Genomic DNA, 23,873 nt, shown 5'->3' with positions numbered 1-23,873 from the left:
ATATTTATGGGCTGACATATATGGATTATATATCCGATCCCCATTTACTAGAGCCTTTTCCCTGTGTTTCATCATGGTATAGAGATGATGATGCTCACTGTATCTATAGAGCATAACCTCTACATGTCATGGGATCATAGCTTAAAAGTCATTTCAGTACCCTCATTTTGGAGATAAGGAAACTAAGGACCAGAATGACTTAACCAATGTTGCCCAATGTCAGAGCCAGGCTTCAAACTCAAGTATTCTGACTCCAAAATGAATACTACCAAACCACAAAGATTTTTGAGTACATGTCCAGAAATGAACAGTGTACCTGTCATTCGGTGGCTAAGTTCTGAGAGATTGGTCCCTCAAAAACAAACAAAACTTCCAGAGGATGTTTTCTTATTTATTTGTTTATTTTTAAAAGAACTTATAAAGACTGCCTACTAAGGCTAGGATGGGTTGCTATTTGCATCTATAAAGGAAATGCCCATACCACTGAAATCACAGATCTCAGTTTTTCTCATCACCTCCATAAACCTTCTCTAACTATGCCAGGCCCTCATAGATCCCCCCCCTTTTCTGAAGTCCTACCTAGACCAGCTGTATTCTGTACCACTCAGTTTAACATTAAGCCCTCTAGTCTTGTGTAGTTTACTGATTGTGTTTATCATTCATGTGTCTCCATCTAAATTCGTCTGTTCTTTGAGGGGAGTGTCCATATCTTAGACTTTTTTTGTGTTCCTCATAATACCTAGTGTGGTGCTTTACTTAATATCTAGTAGACTTTTTTTTTTCAGATTGCAGCGGGTTTATTTTAATTAAATTTTTATTTTCAGTTCCAAATTCTCTCCCTTTTCATTACCCCTATCCCACCCATACAGACCGCAAGAGAGTTATGGATTGATTAGGTCTGGTGGAAATTATATACATGCTTTTAATTATATTTCAATTCAAAGATCATGCCTCATTTATTAGCCTAAAAATACAATTTTTTTCTGTCTCTCATAGGTTGTATCTCTGTCTTCTTGGTGTCTCCTGAGAGATTCAACTTACTATACGCTGTCGGTCGTTGCTCTCATTGTGGTAAGTGTTGGAATTTTATCACTAAAAACCATTTTTGGGCAGTTAGGTTGCCCAGCAGCAGAGTGCTAGACTTGGAGTGAGGGAGACCCGAATTCAAATTCTGCCTCATACACTTACTAGTTGTGTGGCCCTGGGTAAATCACTAAACCTCTGGCTACTCAGTTTCCTTGGAGAAGGAAATGGCAAACCACTCCAGTATCTTCACCAAGAAAACCTCAAATGGAGTCATGAAGAGTTGGACCTGACTGAAATGATTGAACAACAATACCACCTCAGTTTCCTCATCTGTAAAATGCAGATAATAGCACCTACTTCTCAGGATAGTTATGAGGATAAAATATGATAATATATGTAAAGTCCTTTGCCACCTTTAAAACACAACAAATGCTAGCTATTATCATTATTGTTATCTTGCCCCACTTTACCATGAGTCTTCAGGTGTGATGGCTATTTTCCAAAAGAGTGATATTTAAAAATACAATTAAATCCAATTCTTTTCAGTCAATTCTGGGCTTATTGCAGTGCTTAGAAATATGTAGCCAACTGCCAGAGACCAGTATTATAAGGAAAATATAGGAACATTGGCTAGAAACTCTGGAGTTAGAAGCAACTTTAGCATCCAACTGGTCCAGTTTGACTCTATTCAGATTCAGCAAGCATTTTTGAACATCCTACTATGTGCAGGGTACCATGTTAGGTACTGAGTATTCAAGACAAAGTAAAACAAGATAAGAAAACAGTCACTGCCCTCAAGGAGCTCAAATTCTACTGAGGAGTATGAAGGAGGAGCAGGGGAAGATACAACTTGTTTACTGACACTAATACCAAGCAACTTTAACAGGCAGACGGAACTAATAACTGGGGAAATCAAGAAAGGCCTCTTGAAAGACAGAGTACCTGAGCTGTGCTTTGAAGGAAGTTAGTGATTCCTAGTGGTGGGGGGGGGGGGGGGGGGGAAGAGGAAGTGACTTCCAGAAACAGCTGGAAGATGGAATGCCTTGTAGTAGGAGTAGTTGGCAGTCTGGTCTTCTACCCTATTGCAGAAATGCCTTATATAATATTCCTGAGAGGTATGCAACCATCCAGTCTTTTTTTAAATAGTTCTATTGACAGAGAGCTCTTTACCTTATGAGGAAAAAAAAAGCACTGTGATATGCTGAACTGGTATCTTGGGCTCTTAAGTAAGCTAATCTAAGGACACTGGTGAAACTCATGTTCTACTAAGTTTAAACCTGGAATGTCAAAGAACTCTGTTTTGAAAGCTTAATACATGATAATACAAGTGATATGGAAAATGACCTTGTATATAATATGTATGGGAGGAGGGGTATTTTTTTTCCATTTTTTAAAGGGAAAATTGCCCTGGAAGACTTTTCTATTTATTTTACTCTTAGAGTTCTTAAACACCATTTCAGAAAAGCTTTATCCTGTGTTGTATATTCACTCTGATTACTATGGATTATGGTTTTCTGTCTTTGGGGCATTTTAGTCTGATTTTGGAAAATTACATTTAAAAATATATATGGGTAGAGGATTTTGCAGCCAAATGCAACTCCCATTTTCTGTTGAATTCTAAAAGGAGAAGATGCCTGCAGTTTATAAATGCAAACAAGTGGAAGGAAAGAAGTCTAGCAGGTCAAGTTTTTCCTAGGAACATCCAGTCTTATTCTCCCTTGCTGTTTTTCAGTGGCAAATTTGCCTGAATTTTGTTTCTTTTTCTGTTCTCAGCATGGACACCTTCTGGAATACATGTGAAATAATTTGTTTTCTTCTCTGTTTTATCTATGCAGCTTCACGATAAAAGAAATGTAATTGCTAGTAATGATTTATGAAGCAGGGAAGGGGCTTTTGCTTCTCCAAACTGAAAAATCTTACACACACACACACACACACACACACACACACACAGAGTGCTTGGGCACTCTAACTGCCCTCAACATGCAAGTTAATGATTACAGAGTCTGTGAATACTCTATGCACAATGCTAAAGCAGATCTAGGTTTCTTTCAGACAGCCATAAAGCAAATGTTCTGCGGCCACTAAGACTGTGGATTTAAAAAGCAGTTATCAGTATGATTAGATATTTTCTTTAAAGGGGGGGAGGATATTTGTTATTTTAAAGAAGTAGGAGCTATCACTTAAAATACTTAAGTATTTTCAGTTAACTCTTGATTCTGTCCTCTTTAAGAAATCTGATGGTAAAATGAAAAATTTATTCACTCTTGAGGGAGAGGCTCTGAGCAAGTAATTTAGGAAGAATTAAAGTACACTTATGTTAAGTGAATCCCTTTTAAAAGGCATCTCAGATCACTCAGACAATAAAGAAAAAGGAGAAGAAAGATGCAGAGGTTTCTAAATACAGCTGGCTAGAGAAGCAGCTTAGACAAAGAGAAATTAGAGCAGCTGGGACCCTTAATGTGCATTGTAAATAGCAAAGAGATGTGAAGGTATCAATACTCCAAAAAGCTTCTGAATATAAATTGGAACTGACAATCTCAGAAGCCTAAAGGTGGGAGAAAGATATTAAGAGCAACAGTTTTAGTAACAGTTATAATTTAATGACTAGGAAATCAATTTGTACTCAGATTTTTCTTTTAACCTTTGCTCCAACTGGTGTATTTTGTAGTTTATTAATAGAAAGTATATGTAATAAGTGCATATGATATTATAGAAATAATTAAGATAGATATGAAAAATGTATGTGTGGACCCTATATATATATATGTGTGTGTGTATATATATTATATATATATATGCCATTACACCTGAAGACTCATAATAAAGTGGAGCAAAATAACAATAATGATTTTATTTATATATATACATACATATATATGGAGAGAGAGAGAGTATGTATCAACAAGAAAACTATATATATGTTGGCTACAATAATATAAATGAAGAAAACATAAAAATATAACTGAATTGATATCAAACATAGCGACTAATGTTGGTTTTAGATGCTTGATATCCAAACACAATTCCTCCTTTTCCATTAAGAAATGATAAACTATAACTATGGAATGTTATATGATCCTATGTTCTGTCAGTAGCAATTGCTATATCAACTGATTTTATTTAGTTTTTGTTTTTTTGCTTATTTTTTAAATGAAAGTACCAAAAGAGTTATTGAGAAGTGATTGGGGAGTCAAAACAAAATGCTTCTAAAGTTATTTTTTAAATTGATTTAAAAATACATCAGTATGTTGAATGATAAACCCTTGCTTTTCTCAGTAGTCCATTTCTAAATTGGGTCTAGCCACTGGGACTGGGCTACCCTATAATCCCTTACTGCCTGGGCTGACAGAATAAGGGTCCACTGCCAATCCTCAAAATACCCATTTGTATGATTGCCCCACATTTGCCCTAGGCCGATCATCAGTTAATGGTATTTTGGATCTGCTGGATTTTTGCCTCCCCCGATTTCCTTAGCTTCACTGGTCTTTCTGATGCCCAAGGACTCTTTGAGGTAAAAACCACAGGAATTCCTCTCTGGCTTGCTCCTCTCCCACCTACTTTTTCCTAAAAATAGATCTCCATCTAAGGTGGTTTAAAGGGGGATTTTATACAAAACTCTGCAGTGTGTTTTTCTGGACAGGCTACTAAAATCTGCTACTCTAGTTCTTAATTAGGGTACAGTAATCTAAAGCCCAGACAAATGCTTTCCTCCTAGCCCTTACCCCTCAGGCATTATCTATACCTAACCTGATACTCTATATCCACAGACTATGGAATATGAAACTCCCTACTTACCCACCACCAGCCTTACCCCTACTCCCTGCAAAAAGGACTTTCCTCTGCATTTGGTGAATCAATTTCTGCCCCACCCCAAATAGAAGCTTTGCCCCCTACATATTACAGATTGACCCATTATCACCACCACCATTAAACTCAACTGGTTTTTTTTTATATTGTACTGCCAGTGTGTCTCTCTACCAGACTAATTTACTGAGATGTGACTATAATTTACATAATCATAATTTACATAAACTCAAATCCTTCATTGCATAGTCAGTCTAACAGCTGGAAAAAAAATTCTCCTTCTTTCTCCTTTGGTCTTACTGCTAGATAAAGGGACATTATGAACGCTAAGATGCAGGAAATTGCCCACAGTAAATATGCTTATCAGGCAGTCTCAGTTGGAATCAGTGGGCCAGCTCCAGATAACCTCATCTGACAATAGGCCTGCTGCTAACTACCACACTGGATCTGTACCATGTGAGCCCACAGACAGGATCTGTGACTGTCACTCATGAGCAGTAGAAATCTACACAAGGCAGTTGGCTCCAGTGAGCCAGTTCAGTAAATATTTATAAAATGCCTACTATGTGCAAGGCCCCAGGCTAGCTACTGAGACTCCGTAAATATCTTTTCTGTTTTTCATCACTTTGTGAAAGGGTCATTCTGAGACATGGCTGAGTTATTCATGATCAGTTCAGGAATAAGAATGAAAGAGGCTCTAGGAAACAGAAAGGAAGAAATAAGCTGGCCACTCTCCTTCCCATTGTTGAAAATGGTTTCTGACTAGTCAATCAGCATTTATTAAGAGCCTACTATGTGCCGTATCCTGTGCTAAACACTGGGGATATAATGAAAGGTAAAAGTCATTCCTTGCTCTCAAGGAATTCACAGTCTAATGAAAAATATTATTTTCTAAGAAAATAATACCTGGTGGGTATTCTTAGACCTTTATTTTACATTGAGAATATTTTACTGGAGTGAGTTGTGAAAAAATGGAATGATGACACTGTCAGTTCAGGCTTGGAATTGAAATCTCATCAGTACCCCTTACCCATGGGAGCTCTCTCTCTCCCTCTGATTGGAGGTTCCCAGGAACTTGCATGTAAGAAAGCCATCTCTTTCTTTTCCACAGGTGCACTCTGGACTTATTCCTGATGCCTAGAACTGCATGCTCCTCCCTTTCACTTCCCCCATCCTTGATTTCCAGCTTTCTTTCATGTGTTGTCTTCCTTCATTAGACTGTAAGCTCCTTGAGGGCAGTGACTGTCTTTTCCCTTTCTTTGTATCCCTAGCATTTAGTATGGTGCCTGTCACACTGTAGGCGCTCAGTGCCTATCCCCCTAAATGACCCTGAATGACCCCAACAAACTTAACTTTCACTGTTCCTTCCTTTCCACCCCACTAAATCACCTCTTGACCTTTTTTTTTTTTTTTTTTGATGCATCTCAGGTTGACCTTTGTCAAAGTAGTATTCCTAGGCTCATAGGCTCATAGACCTGGAGTTGGAGGAGACTTCATAGCTAATCTAGACATAAGGGTTCTTTGATTCTGTTTTCAAAGTTCACCTGGTTTGGTGAAATTTTTAGAGAATATTTTGACAATTTTATTTCAATGTAATTAGTTTTTACATAATCCTATGTAATTTATTTTATGTATTTATGTATTTAAAAACATGATTCTGAGACTGGGTCTATAGCCTTCACTGAACTCAAAAAGAAGATTAAAAATCCTTGTCCCAGAGGCAGCTAGGTGACATAATGGATAGAATGCTAAAATTGGAGTCAGGAAAGCTGGAGTATGAATTCTGCCTCAGACACTTAATAGTAGTAGTATGGCCCTGGGCAAGACAACTTCTCTTGGTCTCAGTTTCCTCCTCTGGAAAATAGGGTTAATAATGCTACCTCCCTCACAGAGTTGTTGTGAGGATAAAATGAGATAAAATATGTATAATAATTATACATTATATATAATATATAGTCATATATTACATATATGATTATAAAGAATTTACATTATGTAATATATATATGTCTTGCAAACATTAAAGCACTATGTAAATGTTAGCTATTAGTATTCCAACCCCCTCTCAACTTTACAGATGCACAATGTGAGGCCTAAAGGGGTCAAACAGCTTTCGCTAGCTGGAACATGTAGAAAATGGCAGAGTCAGGATTTAAACTGAAATTCTCTGACTCCAGATCCAACCCTTGTTACAATCTACTATACCACCTTTTAGTAAAAACAAAAACAAAACAAAAAAACAGATCTTCCCACCCCACCCCTCCCCACTGCTTTCATTAATTGACCTTGCATCCCTTATTCTACTACCCTTTCTGAGGGAGAACAGATTCCCTAGAGGTCCTTATAGCTAATGGTTTGCCATCCTATGACCTGGTACCATGTTCCAGTCTTGTCTCCATCACCACCATGGGTTTGGATATGTGTCCAACTCTAAGCTAGGCATCCCTTAGCCTGCTTTACTCAAGCTTTTTCACATCTCAGATTTCTCATCAAATTAGCTATATAAATATAAGGCTTATCATACACATTGTCATTTATGCTAGAAATAATGATTCCTGTTTAAAAAAAAAGATAAGTAAACCAGACAGCAGGGGTACTAGGTAGTTTTTTGCTTTTTGTGTAAGAAAAGTTGAATCATTTGTTATAAAATGAACTGTGACTGCCTCTGATCTGTTTATAATGAATACTTTTTAGAACTCTTTCTCAGGTAGTTCAGCAAATAGAGTTCCTTTAGATAACAATTTAACCTAACTTTAATCATAAAATCCCTTGGTAGCCTTGTTTTTCCATCATCATCACTTCCCCTTGTATTTATTATAGGGTGACCACCACTATCTCATCTCTCACCTCTTACATAATCTTTGTTGTTTTTTTTATCCTAGTTTGCTTTGCCAGAAGGATCCTACAGCCCCCAAAACTGACTCATGAGGCAGGAATCCTTATTTAAATTTAACTTCAGGGTAGAAGTCATATCCATGCATAACTGTCTGGTCAATTGCCATGTTTTCCCCTGCATGCCTTTGGAATCTTCACCTCAAACGTAATCAGGAAAGTTGTAATTAATTCATCTATGTTTCCCCTCTTGTTAAATTCATTCCCATTAATTTAGCTAGATAAAAGCCAAGAGAAATGACTGACAACAGAATTTACAAAGAGTTCCATGCCTCCTATGTGAGGATGCTCTGGGTGGTGTCCTGCTGAGATTATTTCCTTTTGATAAATGGTACAAGAGAAAGTAGTTTCAAAGTTCCTGCCTCTTAAAGAGTCAGAATGATGTTCAACTTTGTCTCCTATCATTTTTTGATAGCTTTAAATTTTGGCAGAACCTGTGACTGTAAAGCATACTGTAAAGATTAGATTTAGAAATATGACACCCATTTGCTCCATATTTATATAAAATATCACCATAAGGGAACAAAACACATAAGAATTGACACATCTATTTTTAAACAGTCTTCTGTTTAAAGTGGGGCCCTGACACCAAGGATCAGCCTTCTCAACTTAACTTCCTAGCTTCATACCATGAAGTCTTCTGAAAAGTCTTTTTTTTTTCTTCATCCATCCAGAAAGTATCATTCCACCTGAAGTTGTATTCCTGGATAGGATACTTTAGGAATTCTTGATTCATGCAAGTCTGCCATGTTTGGGGAAAATGACATCTAGACTGAAAGACTATGTCTATCATTTCTTTTTTTCTGAGCGGGAAGATTTTTATTTTTATTTTTATTTTTTTAATTTTTTATTAATTTATTTTGAATTATCAACAATCACTTCCATAAGCTTTTGAGTTTTAAATTTTTCTCCCCCTCCCTCCCCACCTCTCTCCCCAAGACGGCATGCAATCTGATATAGGCTATACGTATATATTCCTATTAAACGTATTTTCACATTAGTGATGCTGTAGGTGAGAATTAGAACCAATAGGAGGAACCATTAGAAAAAGGAAACAAAACACAACAGAAGAAAAACAGTATGCTTCGATCTGCATTCAAACTCCATAGATCTTTCTTTGGATGTGGATAGCATTTTCCATCATGAGACCTTTGGAGATGTGTGACTGTCATTTCATCCTCCACACTGCAGCCAAGGGTTATTTCTAAAGCTTTCTAACCATGTCACTCCCCTGATCCACAAGTTCCCATGCCCTTCTTACATTCCATCTTCCACCTCTCAGAATCTCAATTTTCCTTCAAAGCTCAGCTCAAACTCTACCTGGTTCATGACACCTTTCCTGATCTCCTTAGCTGCTAGTGCCTCCCCTCAAAAAGTATCTCATATTTATTTCATATATACATTGTATATGAAATATGCATACATGAAATATATATACATACATATACTTATGTGTATACATGTTTTTTCTCCACTATAGAATATCCTCCTCAACAGGGGCAGCTAGGTAGCATAATGGATAGAGCACCAGCCCTGAAGTCAGGAGGACCTGAGCTTAAATCCGGCCTCAGACCAAACACTTGACACTTACTAGCTGTGTGACCCTGGGCAAGTCACTTAATCCTAATCGCCTTAAAAAAAAAATCCTCCTTGACAGTAGGAACTGTTCTTTTTTTGTCCTTAGTACCTGGCCCATCGTAGGTGTTTAATAAATACTTCCCAAAAGCCAAGAGTAAAATAGATTGCTGATTCCTGGTCTACTCCATTTAGCTGGACCATAGAGTTTATGAAGGGGAATAATAATAATACTATATAATAAAACTAGAAAGACAGGTTGGAGTAGGGTTTTGAAGGGCATAGGAACTTTTGGAGCATTTGAATTGTGCTTTAGAGAGATGGATGGAAATTAAAACAGTAAAGATGAAGAAGAGAGATGTTTAGGACACAGGAGACAACAGGAGCAAAGGCCAGAGCCAGAAGAATATGGAGTGTATTCCATGATAACGGAGTAGGTCCAATATGTCAAGAGCATAGAGTATATCTAATAAGGTTCCAATAATAAGGTGGTTCCAGTAGATGGAAGGCCTCCCAGATAAAGGAGTATCAACTTTGTGGGCAGCAGGGAGTCACTGAAAGTTAGTGAAAGCAGAAATGGCATGAGAGCTCCATTCATAATGAAGACTGATTTCAAATTGACAGAAGTGTCAACCTTGAGACCCTCAGGCCTCAAGCAGCCTGCAAAACTCCTGAGTGCTGCCTGAGCTAGATTAAAATATAATCGGTGAATATTTAACAAAAGAAAGAAAAATACAATACATCAGTAGTTTCCTAAGTCAGCTCGCAGACCACAGGAATCTGTTTCTATGTTTGACATCACTGGTATAAAAGACACATTAAAGAAGGGAGAGAGCTCAGGCCAGAAGATGTATTAGGGAGCTTTTGCAATAGTTTTGTGGTAACAGGGAACCCCAAGAAGGTGATGGACATGGCAATAGAGAGGAGGGGACAATTGCAAGAGGTATTGAGAAGTTGGAATCCATAAGACTTTATCCCCCATGACCAATAGTGGTACATTGATTTCAGATTATGGCTCATTTGATCTTCATAACAATTCTGAGGTAGAGGGAGATAAAGTCATTTAGCTAACATCATTTAACAACTAGCAATGAGATAGGGAGGTACTGCTTCCCATGCCTCTTGACTTAGGACTCATTCCACTAAATTGTAACTTCTTTTCTCTCAACCTTCCGGATATTTAGAAAGGAAGAAATAAGATGGGCTGGACCCTCAGCTCTCTTTCACCCACATCTCTCTCCCTTTGCCCATCATACAGAGCTCTAGTGAAGACCAGCTTCATTCAGAGTGGGGATTTTTTAGTCCAACCCTGCCACTAATTCAGGCAAAGGTACCTTTTGAGTCATGTGGACTGTTCTTACCTCCTGACTGATCATATGTGAGAGATGAGAGGGAAGAGGCAACAATAGCAATAAGATTTCCAGTGGGAGACTAGATGAAAGGTGGTGCCACAAGCAAAAAGGAGTTCCATATTGAGAACAGATGTAGAAGGAAAGATAATATGTTTCATTTTAAACATATTGACTTTATAGAGCTGGTGGAATATCCAGGTAGAAATGACCTATAGGCAGTTGGAGATGAGGTGCTGGAGCTCAAAAGAGAAGAGGGATCTGGCCTGAATGTACATTTTCATCAGCATAGAGTTGGTATTTGAATTCAGAGGAGTAAATGAGAATACTAAGGGAGAATGCTTAAAATACTTAAGAGTATTTTAAAAGAATTAACTATTATGCATTTAAACTGTTCCATAATCTATTGGATCTAATTCTTGGTTTATAAATATATAGATATGTATGGAGGCACTTAACAATCAACAAATATTTATCCATTTTTGCTAGGTGCTCTGCACTGTGATAAAAGGTTGTGGGGCATACCTAGGGTAAGGCAGGATCCCCACCTTCAAGAAGCTTAAAACTGAATTAGGAAAATATTGCTTTCAAAAAGTTAACTATGAGGAGTTCTACAAAATAGTGCAGGATTACATTATTGAATGTTAAATGAAAGTTAGGTAGATATGGTGTTCAATGTATGTGCCTCCTTAACTTGTTCTCTCCATATCTTTTCATACATCTGTGCCATATAATATATGTATAATTATAAAAAGATTAACAAATGAAGTCATTGACTTATTAGAGCAAAGATCAGAATCAATACCAAATTAGAAGAATAAAATGTAAAGTTATGGCATTGAGTTAAAACAACTCCAACTAGACCTATTTAAAAAAGCTATTGTTGCCACAAAATGGGAAGTGGATTTAAAAAACAAATATTAACATTTTTTTGGTATGGGCCTATGAGGTCATCAATGTGCAAAACTAACTCTCTGTGGAAATTTGCTCTAATGATATAGATCAAAGACTCATCTGTAAGTTATGGTCTTATTCAATTGCCTAGAATATTGACAGGCTAAGTGACCTGCCCATGGTCACATAACTATTTTTGAACATGTCAGAAATAGGACTTGAAGACAGGTCTTCCTAACTCTAAATCTGTCCTGTTGTCTACAACATCAAACTATCTCTTACCAGTATAAATCAATCACCACAGGGAAACCAAAAGAACCTAGAAACCACCTTAGCCAGCAAGCACTTGATTTCCTTGCGATGCAGAAAGATATAGCAGGTATATTCTATTTTGCTACTTCCTTACTTATCTTGGGAATCAATTCTTTATTAGTCAGTACTGTTAGATTCTTTCCAGTTAGACTCCTTGATAAACAAGAACAAATTAAGAATTAAGCACCTCTTCCTTCCCTCTGTTTTCAGTTATTATTGTGTTATCCAACTCAAGCAGCAATCTTATCCCTTCTTCTTTGATCTTTCTCTTTCCCCAAGAATAACTAATATTATGAAAACAACAACAATAACAACACTAAAATATTGTTGTTGCCTTTGGCTTTCCTTTCCGTTCTGTTTCTTCTTACTTTTAACATGCTGACACCCTTCTTACAATATCATGCCACATGTTTGTACTCATCCTTTGTGATCTGCCCTTGTTTCCATCATTTTTATCAGAGGTTCTTAAACAGGAGGTCTATAGACCCTTTGTGGATTCAGGTGTGGGAAGGGATTGAACTTGGATAGAAAAAATTATATCATTATTTTCACTAATCTTCGGTTTTCTTTGAAATTCTATGTCTTTTATTTTGTGCATTTAAAAACATTATTCCTAAAAGGAATCCACAGGTTCACCAGACTGCCAAAGGGGTCCCTGGCACATACAAAAAAGTTAAGAACCTCTGTTCTATATGTATCCTTTTAAAAATCCAGGTTGCTTGGTGAATTTTCTATATATCCATATTATTCCCTTCAGACAACTCACTTTTTTTCCTCCCCAATGGAATTATTTCATTTTTGATTCTCAATATTTTCTATGTCTCCTGGTCAGACCTAATCTGTAGAATTTCAGTCCACAGTATCCTATGTATTCATCTTCTGAACCCCTTGAAATTTATTCATTTAAAATCTAGAGTGCAGATCAGACTATGCCTCGCTTTCTCTCCTCTTTCACAAACTCTGGGAAGGAGTGGTCACTTCTTTCTAAGGTTCCTATCATTTCTCCTCCAGCAACCAGTTACTCCCTCTTGGTAAGAATCAGATCTGGAACAGAATTTTCACTTGTTGAGTCCTCCGCATCTTGAAGGATGAAGTTATTAAAGCAAGTTGAAAAGTTATATATGTCTTTCGGCAGAAAGACATCTAACAGGGAAGGAAGCTCTGGGGATACAAATAGATAACTGAAAGCCCCCATCGCTCTATCATGCCTTTATGCTAAATGTATAATCTAGTCATATGGAGGACCAAGTGAAAGACTGAGGATACATCAGTGCAAATTCATCACCACTAACTGAAGAAAACAACTTAAAGAGTGTGTCCTATTGATGCTGGATAAATAATATCATATTCACACAGAGAGGCAGCCCTTTGACAAGAAAGCCTAAATTAAGGTATTTAGACATTTCCTTCTCTCTTAGATACCATGCAGGTATTTGTCACATTATTTGTAGGTAACCCTTGGCAAATGGGATGTCTCCTCATGTAAAAACCTGACTAGCTTGTCCATGCTGCCAATTCCATGTGGTATGATAAATCCAGCGGTCCTCCTGCCTACAAAATTGATAGAAAACTCCTAATAAGAGCACATGGGAACATATCAGTCAAAGTAGCCCCATGGTAGGTTTAGCATTCTAGCTGTTGTTCAGTTACTTCCATGGAAGCTGAGGTTTTGGGTGATTTCTTAGAAGAGGAAGGACCATAGACAATGACAGCTTCTTCAAATATGGCTGCTGCAGCCGTTACATAGTCTGCAGGTATGGGGTGGTATGGCCAGAACAGTTTACATATATGTCCAATGTAAATTTGCAGTCCAAAAGAAAATGGTTAAGAAGGCAAAAGGCTTTTAGTTTATGCCATATGAGGATTAATCTAAGACACTGGATGTGCTTAATATATTAAAGAGAAATATCATTAAGGAAATGGGGAGAAGGCAAATCTAGGAACAATGGATAGAAGTTGAAAAAAACAAATATAGACTTTATATAAAAAAAAAAAAGCTTCCTAAGAAAGTGATCCCCAACAGGATCTGCCTGCCTGGGTAGGTTGTGACTTCTCCCTCCCTAGAGGGTTTCATGTTTTCAAGCTTAGTCTGGATGACCATTTGTCAAGTATGTTACAGTTGGTGGGGGGAAGGGAATGGATTCATTTTCATGCATGGGTGGAATTAGATGATAACTGAACTTTCTTCCAACTCTGCAAATCTATTATTCAGTGATTAATGGTACACATTTGCAAGAGACCTGGATGGATTCAGTTGTACAGTCTGTGGAATATTTCCTAACTTGTGAAACCAAAGTGATGCATAAGGATCAAAACTGAGACACATTGGCTCCATTAATATCATGTCCTAACAACTGAATTAGCAACCCAGACAAGTCAGTCTGGTACCTACTTACCTCTCCAGGCTTACTTCACTTTTACACATTCTACATTCCCACCGAATTGGACAACTAGCTGTTCAAACAGGAAATGCTATCTCCAGCCTCCCTGCATTTGCACAGGCTGTATTCCATTCTCCACATGGGCCTTTCTGAATCATCCTCTTCTTTTTTGTGGCTAAGGTGCCCTCTCTTCTATGAAGCCTTCCTTGTTCTCCTCCCAGTGTACCCCAAATTGATCGTGTTATCTTCCTCCTTCGATATCCCTACTGCATTTTGTCTGGATCTTTCCTTTGCAGCCGTCACACCAAAGGCTACACATAGTGTGGGTCAGGTGTGCTGGATGTGTCTGATACAAGCTGAAGCATCACACTACTTTATTTTCTACTTACTCCTGTAAATCAGAGTGAACTCTTAGGGGACAGTGACTGTCATCATTGGATCCCCAGCATTTAGCACAGTTTTTGACACAGAATGGGCTTTGTTAAGTGTTTGTTTGAACTGAATTGACATTTTCGGATAAGAACAATGGGGAAATTTGTTTTACTTGACTGTACATAATTACTACAGGGGTTTTGCTTTTCTTTTTCTTTTATGAGGAGGTGAAAGAAAATAAATGAAAAATTGAAAAATAAAATTTCAATTGAAAACTGAAAAATTTCAGTTGAAGAATAAAATTAAAAACAACCATGCAAGATGGAGTGGGGAAAAAAGAAAATAGATTGAGTAGCTCATCCCTTCCTTAAACCCATTCTCCCTTTCCCTCCAAAGAATAATGGCCTTTGAGAGTGACCCCTTCTGGTGATATGCATTATTGCACAGTGGATAGAGTGCCAGACCTGGAGTCAGGAAGACTCATCTTCAGGGTTCAAATCTTGCATCAGACACTAACTAGCTATGTGATCCTGGGCAAGTCACTTAACCCTGTTTGCCTCAGTTTCCTCTTATATAAAATGAGCTGGAGGAGGAAATGGCAAACCAGTCCAATACCTTTGCCAAGAAAACCCCAAATGGGGTCATGAAGAGTCTGACATGACTGAAGAACAACAAATCCACCTATTTATTTGGGTCAATTTGTAAATTTTTATTAATTTATTTTTATTAATTTATAATTTAATTATAAATAATTTATAAAATATAAAATTATAAAATAATTTATTTTTTATTAATTACATTCAATTCATTGTGTTATGGGCTGTGGGGAATAATGAAGAGACAAAAGACCTGATCCCTGCTCACAGGAAGCCAAATTCAACTTTCCTCTACTGTGTAATAGATGTCATAGGATTCAGACATGGAAAGAGCTTTAGTTATCATCTAAAGTTCAATGTCCTCATTTTTGTTGTATTTCAGTCATGTCCAAGTCTTTGTGACCCCTTTCGGGGTTTTCTTGGCAAAAATAGTAGAGTCTTTTGTCATTTCCTTTTCCTGCTCATTTTACAAATGAGGAAACTGAGGCAAACAGGGTTAAGTGACTTGCCCAAGGTCCCATAGCTGGTAAGTGTCTGAGGCCAGATTTGAACTCAGGTCTTCCTGACTTTAGACCTGACACTCTATCCCCTGCATCACCTAGCCACCCATCCTCATTTTACATAAAGGCAACTTACCCAAAGTCACAAAGGTAGTCACAGAGGATCTAGGTTCTCTGACCCAAATTTCAGGGCTTCTTCTGTTACTCCACAGAATTGCTTCTCCTCCCTTACCCCAACATTACCAATACAAGGTCAATTCAGTGTGTTCAAGATGATACCTACCCTACAATCTGGCCTGGATCAGGCAAAGCTAATAGGTGGGAATGGGAGTAGAGGAAAGGTATTAGAGGCTTCTCCTGTCAAGCCAATATATAATGAGAATGCAGCCATAAGTGGCCTAGGTGTTGTCTAGTGTGCAAGCCTGGCTGGACCACAGAATCCAGGAATAGATAAGGCAAAGAGCTACCATTTTACCCTCTGCCAAAAAGCTTTTGAAAGGAAAGGCCACTTCATCTCTGGTGTTCCTAGTATATTTCAATGGTGGGGTGAACTTTAAGAATTTGATATATGGTTTTCAGAACCTCTAATCTATAAGGAGAAGAGGAAAGGGGAACATGAATCAAATGGACAGACGACCCTGGGATGATATGGTAGTTGAATGCCTAGAAGGTAGGGTGGTATGGTGGGAAAAGTACTATATTTGGAGCCAGACTTCTTCAGTTCAAAAGTTGACTTTGCTTCTTATTGCGTATCTAACCTGGAGAAATCCTTTTCTCTCTGGAATTTGGTAACCTGTTTCTTAAAATGAGGAGCTCAGATTAAGCAGTCTTTTCCAGTTTGGCCCTATGTCCTGATCCTTAGTTCTTAAGGAGAGAATCTTTGGCTGGGCTCACCCTTAGCACTGAGTGGTATCAGAATATCTAACCTAGTGTCTACTTAAACATACTGATCTCATTGCCTAGTCCCAAACACTACCAGGAGAGTACAAGGTGTGGAGACTCTTACTCAACACTTGTTTTCAAAAGTTGAAAATCTATTCCAAAAAAGGCTGGGTTATTTGACTGGGCCAAAAAAAAAAAAATAAGATAACAAGCTTGCAAGAGAACATGATGATTGAGCACATCAGTGTGAGATACAGGGTCTGTCTCCCAAGGTTGATGTCCTGTGCAATGACATGCTTCTAAAATGTCACATCTCACTGTGGCAGTGATGGGTTAGCTGAAGGCTATTTCAGGAAGTTTTTAGCCCTCAGGGACTTGGAGCAACCAGCTGGTGGGCCTGTCAAATTGCAGAGGCCTCTCCCTCCCTACAGGAAACTTAATGGGGCTGAGAAACAGACACTAGAATACTTCCATTTGAACTGTACTACCATGTCTCTTAGGATAGAAATAAAAGGAGACATGGGACATGATTGCCATCTAGTGGTTATTATGGCTAGTATTTTGTGCAAGTTATTCCTGTCTTAAAAGATGGCTACACATATCCCTATGTCTTCCTCTCCAACGTTAGTAGTACTGTTTTAGCTTGTACATGTAGCCGCAGTTAATAGCTGATGAATGAAAGAATAATGAAGCAAGAAGAACCTGCCCTTGATCTAACATCCCGTTGATCTATTTTTAACAACACATAGATTCACAGGGGAAACAGCATAGTGTCATGGAAGAAAAATGAGAAGAAAATAATTTGAGTTCAGGCTTTATCACTTACAGATTATGTGACTTTGGGCAGGACCCTTAATCTCTCTATGCCACAATCACCTCACTTACAAAATGAGGATGGTAGTACCTGCTCTGCTGACCAAAGGGTTATTATGAAGAGTAAATAAAATAATGTGTGTGAAAGCAAGCTTGTACATGTAAGGTCTTATTATCTGCAAAGATCAATAGATCCAGTTACATATATGCATATATACACAGACTATATATGTATACACATTATATGTGTGTGCATATTATGTTGTTTTAAAAGTTTTTCAGGGATGTTTTCACAATTACATTTATATCCTGTCCTAATGATTAATCACCCTCCTGGTCAAGATGTTCTTTTTTTCCTGTCTGAAAAATCCTCCTTTCTGCCATTTCAAACCATTTTCCTCTTAGTCAGACTGCCGTGGAGCAAGAGGATGTTACTGCTACATTCCTCTCATAAGCATAGCTTTTTCATATAATTAAATATACTTAGCAAGCCCCCTTTAGCCTTCGGTGTTCTAAACTAGACAAATCTACTTCCATAAGTACCGTCTCGATATGACCTCTTCTCATCCCATCAATTTGGTTTCTCTTTTCTGTACTTTATTAGTTTCTCCTCCTGCTCTCCCTTAAAATATAGGCCCAGCACTCCAATAAGGTCATGGCTGATTCCAAGCAAAAACAAAGGATTACTTCCTCACTCTCATGCATCATTATCTGTCTGAGACAATGTCATACAGGCATTCCATTCTAGGTATAGAAACCTGTCAGCTTTCTTAGCACCTGACTCACGTTCACCTTCCGGTCACTGAGAGCCAGATCCGTATTCCAGACTCACAGACAGAAAGTGAAAAAAAATTCTTCAATTCCCTGAATGTTTCCAAACCATCTTTATCGTTGACAGTGCTTGTTCAGTCCTGTTTCCTCTCCCTCCCCTGCTCCCCTTGCCAGTCAGTAGTGGGGTGTGTTGTCTATAACTTAGAATCTGCTCTTTGCCCCCATTCAGCTTTATTGTGTTTTTCATAAAACATTTCTGTAGTTTACTGAGGTCACCGTGAATCCTGCTTTCATAATAAGAACTAGTATTATTAGTCCAGAAATGTGATTTCGTTGAGGAGAAACTCTTGGTATGAAATCTCTCTCCACTGATCTGAGCAGTAGCTCACCCGTAATTTACAATCTGATAGTTTCATGGCAACACTTAGATGTTAAGTGATTGGACCTTGATACCAATGCTAGAATGTGTCAGGTAACACTTGAACCCAGGTGTTCATGGTTCAAGAATCCAAGGTATTAACTTAGTGTCATCTAAGAACTTATTAAGACTTCTTTTGATTTCATCAATGTGGTCATTTTCTGTTAAATAGTAGTGTAGTAAACAATAGTGTGGTTCTGTGCAAAGAACACTGATTCTGGATTCAGAGGACCTGAGTCCAAATCGTGTTTATGATGCTTACTCCTTGTGTGGCCATGGACAAGTCATTTAACCTCTATGGTCCTCAGTTTTCTCATCTGTAAAATGAAGAGTTTGTACTTGGTGGCCTCTCAGTTCCCTTCTGGCTCTATATCTGTGATCCTAGCTTTGGGGCCATGACTAGCCCCAGGAGAATATAGCATTGTTGATCCTGAGACACTGGGTGTTACCCTCTATGCCCCAGTATACTCATCTAACAATAGTCTTGTGTGGTATAGATCAGTGCTCTCTAATTTTAATTTCAAGTGTTTTTGAAGCTTATTGACTTCATCTCTTTTAATAGCTTTATTTAATAATAGCAAAAACTAAAGAAATAATAAATGCTGGTTGTTCTTACTATTTCTCTTCCCAAAGGCCTACTGATCTGATTCATTCATCTGAATAAGGGCACAAGGAGCTATGTTATCTGTCTTGGAGGACTCAAAGCAGCCTGATAGTACCTATCAGTGGGAGATTCATAGCATAGACCCAATTTTTCCTGCTTCGTAGTGAAAATGTTGTCTAAAATGGAAGCCAAAGTTGTCCTATAGTCTTTGACTTGCCTTCACCTATTCAGACTCCTTCATATCACCTATGACTTAGGTCCTTTGACTAGAAAGAAATTAAGTTGGTCAAACAGATTTTGATTTTTACAAAACCATAATGAGTTGTTATCCAAGGCTTTGGGTATGTCTGGAGAGAGGGATAGGGAATGGACCTGTGATTTGTTCAGAGAACTCCAGGGAGGAAACTCCCTCTATCAAAGCAAGTTGGTGTCTTCTCTGCAACTTAAAAGTCTTAAGGAGTTGCTTAAAGGCCTAAAGGGCAACTAGATGGTGCGGTGGATAGAGTGCCAGATCTGGAGTCAAGAAGATCTAAGTTCAAATCTGGCCTCAGACATTTATTAGCCATGTGATCCTGGAAAAGTCACTTAACTCTGTTTGCCTCAGTTTCATCATCTGTAAAATGAACTGGAGAAGGAAATGGCAAACTATTCCACTATCTTTGCCAAAAAAGCCCCAAAGAGTCATGAAGAATTGAACATGACTGAAAATGACTAAACAACAACAATAAAGTCCTAAGAACTTACATGACTTCGCCAAGGTCACAAGCCACTATGTGTCAGAGGTAGGCCTTGAACCCAGACGTCAAACCTGGCTCTCTATTTTATATGCAAATGTGTGTATGTATGTGTGTATGTATGTATGTTATATGCATGTATGTGTGCATATATGTATTTATATATGTATATGTGTGTGTGTATGGCCATAAAATGATGATTTGCTTATCTCTTCTATTACAGTCTCAAGTATTGACGTTGAATTATATTTTGTCTGGATTTAATGATTTCATGCATGAAGGGACCTCCCATTGAAGAAACTCACTTCGCCACTGCAGATGAGCAACTGTTCTGCAATATCATGGTTAATCTTAGATAGTTTCCTGAAGCACTGAAAAGGTTAAGTGACTTGCCCAGAGTGATACAGACAGTTAGAGGCTAGATTCAAACCTGGGTCTTTCTGACTCTAAGGCTAGCTCTGTCCATTATAGCATGTCCCTCCCACTAGAATTATTACAGTCATTTTCCCTTAGTCTCCTTTAAGTTCTCCAAACTCAATAGTTACAGATTATACATTAACAACTAAGGATGACCTATGGAAATTAAATGACATGTCAGCAGGCCTTGCTGACTTGACAACATCCAGAATTTTTTTTAATATGCCTCCTCATTCCATTTGGACCTTCCCCACTTTCATCCTAGAAATCCTTCTCTCCATCATCGTACAACTGAATCTTTTTGTGAACACAGAGGTGAAATAAAAACCGTAAAGCCAATACTTGCTCAGAGCCATCAGTTTTCATTCTTTCCTCTTTATGAGAGAAGTGATACAGGGGAATATGGGATTTTTTTCCTAAGGTGTTTTTCTCCCTAGATTTTCATCTGTTTTTTCAATGATGGAAGAACTGCTGGGTCTGTCTAGCTCCCTTTTAAGTTACATGTCCATTTTTTTGTGTTTTCATTTCCCTGACTGATTCTCTATGCGATTGAGTATCACAACTTTAATTAACTGAGACGGGCATCCTAAGTTGTTGAGCAATGGAGGATACATGGGCATTTGTCTCCCTCTGGTGAAATCACACATTCTTCTAAACCACTAAAGGGTCCCAAAAGGCTATCTTGTCCCCTTGCTTCTTCTATAGGCACCATTGATAATAAGCTCTCCATAGGGCACCCTCTGCTGAGATAAAAAAATAGGGACTATGGAGCTCAGACTGAAAACATTCATTTTTTGGTTATTGGTAAAGGTGAGTATGAAAGACAGAGGCTGTGAACTGTGCACTCAGATTTCTGCTAGGATTGAGGGAAGAAGTGTATATAGATATATAGATATATATACACACATACATACATGCTTATACATGTATGTATGTGTGTATATATGTATATGTGTATATAAATGCACATCTATACATACATACATATTTGACATATTTGACTTTGCTGAGTTGACAATGCCCAGGCTTTTTTTTTTTTTTTACAATGCTACTCTTCATCCTTTTAATGTTCCCTTTCACATTGCCTGCTCGCATGAACTGATACCCCTACCAGTTCATGCTACTTCTATAAATATCTCATGGATCCCCCTCACTCTCTCAGCTGAGAACCTTGCCTCATATTTTACTGAAAATTTTGAGACCATTAAGCAGGAGCTCCCTCTTCTCCCCTCTGCCTCATCTCATATCATTCAGATGCCTTTTGCCACCCTTTCATCCTCTACCCCTGTCTTGCTCAAAGAGCTAGCCGCACTCCTTGCCAAGGCAAAGCAATTCTACTCCACTCCATTTCCTCCAGCAGATTGTCCCCTCCGTTATCCCCATTCTCTCGCTTACCTTCAGTCTCTCCTGCTACGCTGTTACAAATATGCTTATGTCTCCCCCATTCTCAAAAAACCCTTATTTTATCTTTCCATCTCTACTGTCTAACCATATTACTTTTGTCCTTTGTGACTAAACTCCTTGAGTAAGCTGTCTACAATACGTGTCTCCACTTCCTCTCCTCTCGTTCTCTAATTAGATCTCTACAGTCTGGCTTCCAACCTCATCATTCAACCAAAACTGCTCTCTCCAAAGTTACTAATGCCAACTCCGATGGCTTTTTCTCAATCTTCATCCTTCATGACCTCTCTGAAGCCTTTGACACTGTTGATCATCCTCTTCTCCTTAATCATCTCTTCTCTCTAAGTTTCCAGGACCTCGCTCTCTCCTGTTTATCATCTCCCCTAACACACCACTCCTTCTCACTCTCCTTTGCTAGATGCAGCTCATGTCTAGTACCATAGGTGTCTTACAGGACTCTGTCCTGTGTCTTTTCTCTCTACACTTTTTCACTTGGTGATGTCATCAGCTCCCATGGATTTAAGTATCATTTCTATGCTAATTATTTTCAAATCTATTTATCTATCTCTAACCTATCTGTTGACCTCTAGATTTGTATCTCAAACTGCATTTCAGATATCTTGAACTGGATGACCAGTAGACATGATAAACTCACCATGTCCAAAAGTGAGCACATTATCTTTCCCCCTAAGCCCTCCCCACTTCCAGACTTCCCTATTACTGTCAAAGGTACCACTAGTCTCCCAGACTTGCAACCTAGACATCATCCTGAATTCCTCACTATCTCTTACCCCCAAAATCCAATCTGTTGCTAAGGCTTGTCAACTTTGCCTTTGCAAAATCTATCAAATATGGCCCATTCGTTCCTTTTATAATGGCACCGACCTGGTGTGGGCCTCATGACCTTGCACCTGGACTATTGCAATAACCTGCTGGTTGATCTGCCTGCATGAATCTCTCCCCATTCTAGTCCATCCTCCATTCAACCACCAAAGTGATTTTCCTAAAGCACAGGTCTGACCATAGCACGCCCCTACTCAAAATAAACTACAGCAGTTTCCTATCACCTTCAAAATCCTGTTTCATACTCTTCTATCCAGTGACACTGGCCTCCTGGACAAGACATTCCATTTCTCAGCTTCAAGAATTTTCTCTGGCTGTCTTTCATGCCTGGAATGCTCTCCCTCCTCCACTGCTACTACTGACTTCCCTGGCTTCCTTTAAGTCTCAACTAAAATCCCACTTTCTGTGGGAAGCCTTTCCCAATCCCTCTAAATTCTAGTTCATTCCCTCTATTGATCATTTCCCATTTGGTCTGTATGTAACTTATTTGTACATAGTTATTTACATATAGTCTCCCCTGGTAGATTGTAAGCTTCATGCAAGCAGGGACTGTTTTTTTCCTTTCTTTGTATCCCCAGAATTTAACACAATGCCTGGCACATAGTAGGCTTTTAATAAACAATAATTGAGTGGCTGACTTACCAGGATGTACCAAAGCAACAGATAGCTGAATTTCCATCTCCTTGCCAAGCTTACCCTCAGGACCATCCATATAGGTTTGGTGAGTACAGCTGGGTGCCCACAGGTCCATTGCTCCTGGGACAATGCAGCTCTGATTACTGCTTTATGGAAATTACATAGTAAACAATTCATAAATTCAATTATGTTTCTTCATATAACTAAGATATCTTTTCTTTTCTCCACAGTTTATATATGATGAAAAAGTTTCTTGGTAAGTATAATTATTTCCTCCTTCTAATTTCCTCCTCTTTGATTATCAACAACTACATAAAAAGCAAGGAAAGTATAAGGAAGGTTTTTGCATCTTAAACCTCAAATTTTACTTAACTGCATACATGCAGTATTGCCTTTCTTCTCTGACCTAATGCAATAGAATGTAAGCTGCTTAAGGCTAGGAACTGCATCATTTAAAAAAAAATTGTCACCAATACCTACTGTGGTACCGTATACCTAGTAGGCATTTAATAAATGTTTGTTGAGTTGAATTGGAACAATATAGTTGCCATTATTCATTCAGGCAGCCGTCTTTCCTATTAGAGAAGTGAAACTCTTATAAAAAGAAGGAAGAGAGAACTTCAGGCCATACTTTCATGGTATAATAACAC

The 23,873-nt window shown here is 38.3% G+C and overlaps 1 protein-coding gene across 2 annotated transcripts in view; it reads left to right on the top strand.

Moving 5' to 3' along the window:
- The window catches only part of SLC24A3 (solute carrier family 24 member 3), a 750,777-nt gene that overhangs the window by 639,402 nt on the left and 87,502 nt on the right, over positions 1–23,873 (top strand). For both annotated transcript variants that reach the window (XM_027840422.1, XM_027840423.1), the window contains exons 7-8: positions 997–1,071; positions 23,454–23,479. In XM_027840422.1, coding sequence (XP_027696223.1) covers positions 997–1,071; positions 23,454–23,479 — 101 coding nt within the window. The remainder of the gene's footprint in view (positions 1–996; positions 1,072–23,453; positions 23,480–23,873) is intronic.

This window comes from Vombatus ursinus, unplaced genomic scaffold, assembly GCF_900497805.2.
Source record: "Vombatus ursinus unplaced genomic scaffold, bare-nosed wombat genome assembly UNPS02014841.1, whole genome shotgun sequence".
NCBI lineage: Eukaryota > Metazoa > Chordata > Mammalia > Diprotodontia > Vombatidae > Vombatus > Vombatus ursinus.
This window is presented reverse-complemented; position numbering and strand designations above follow the sequence as displayed.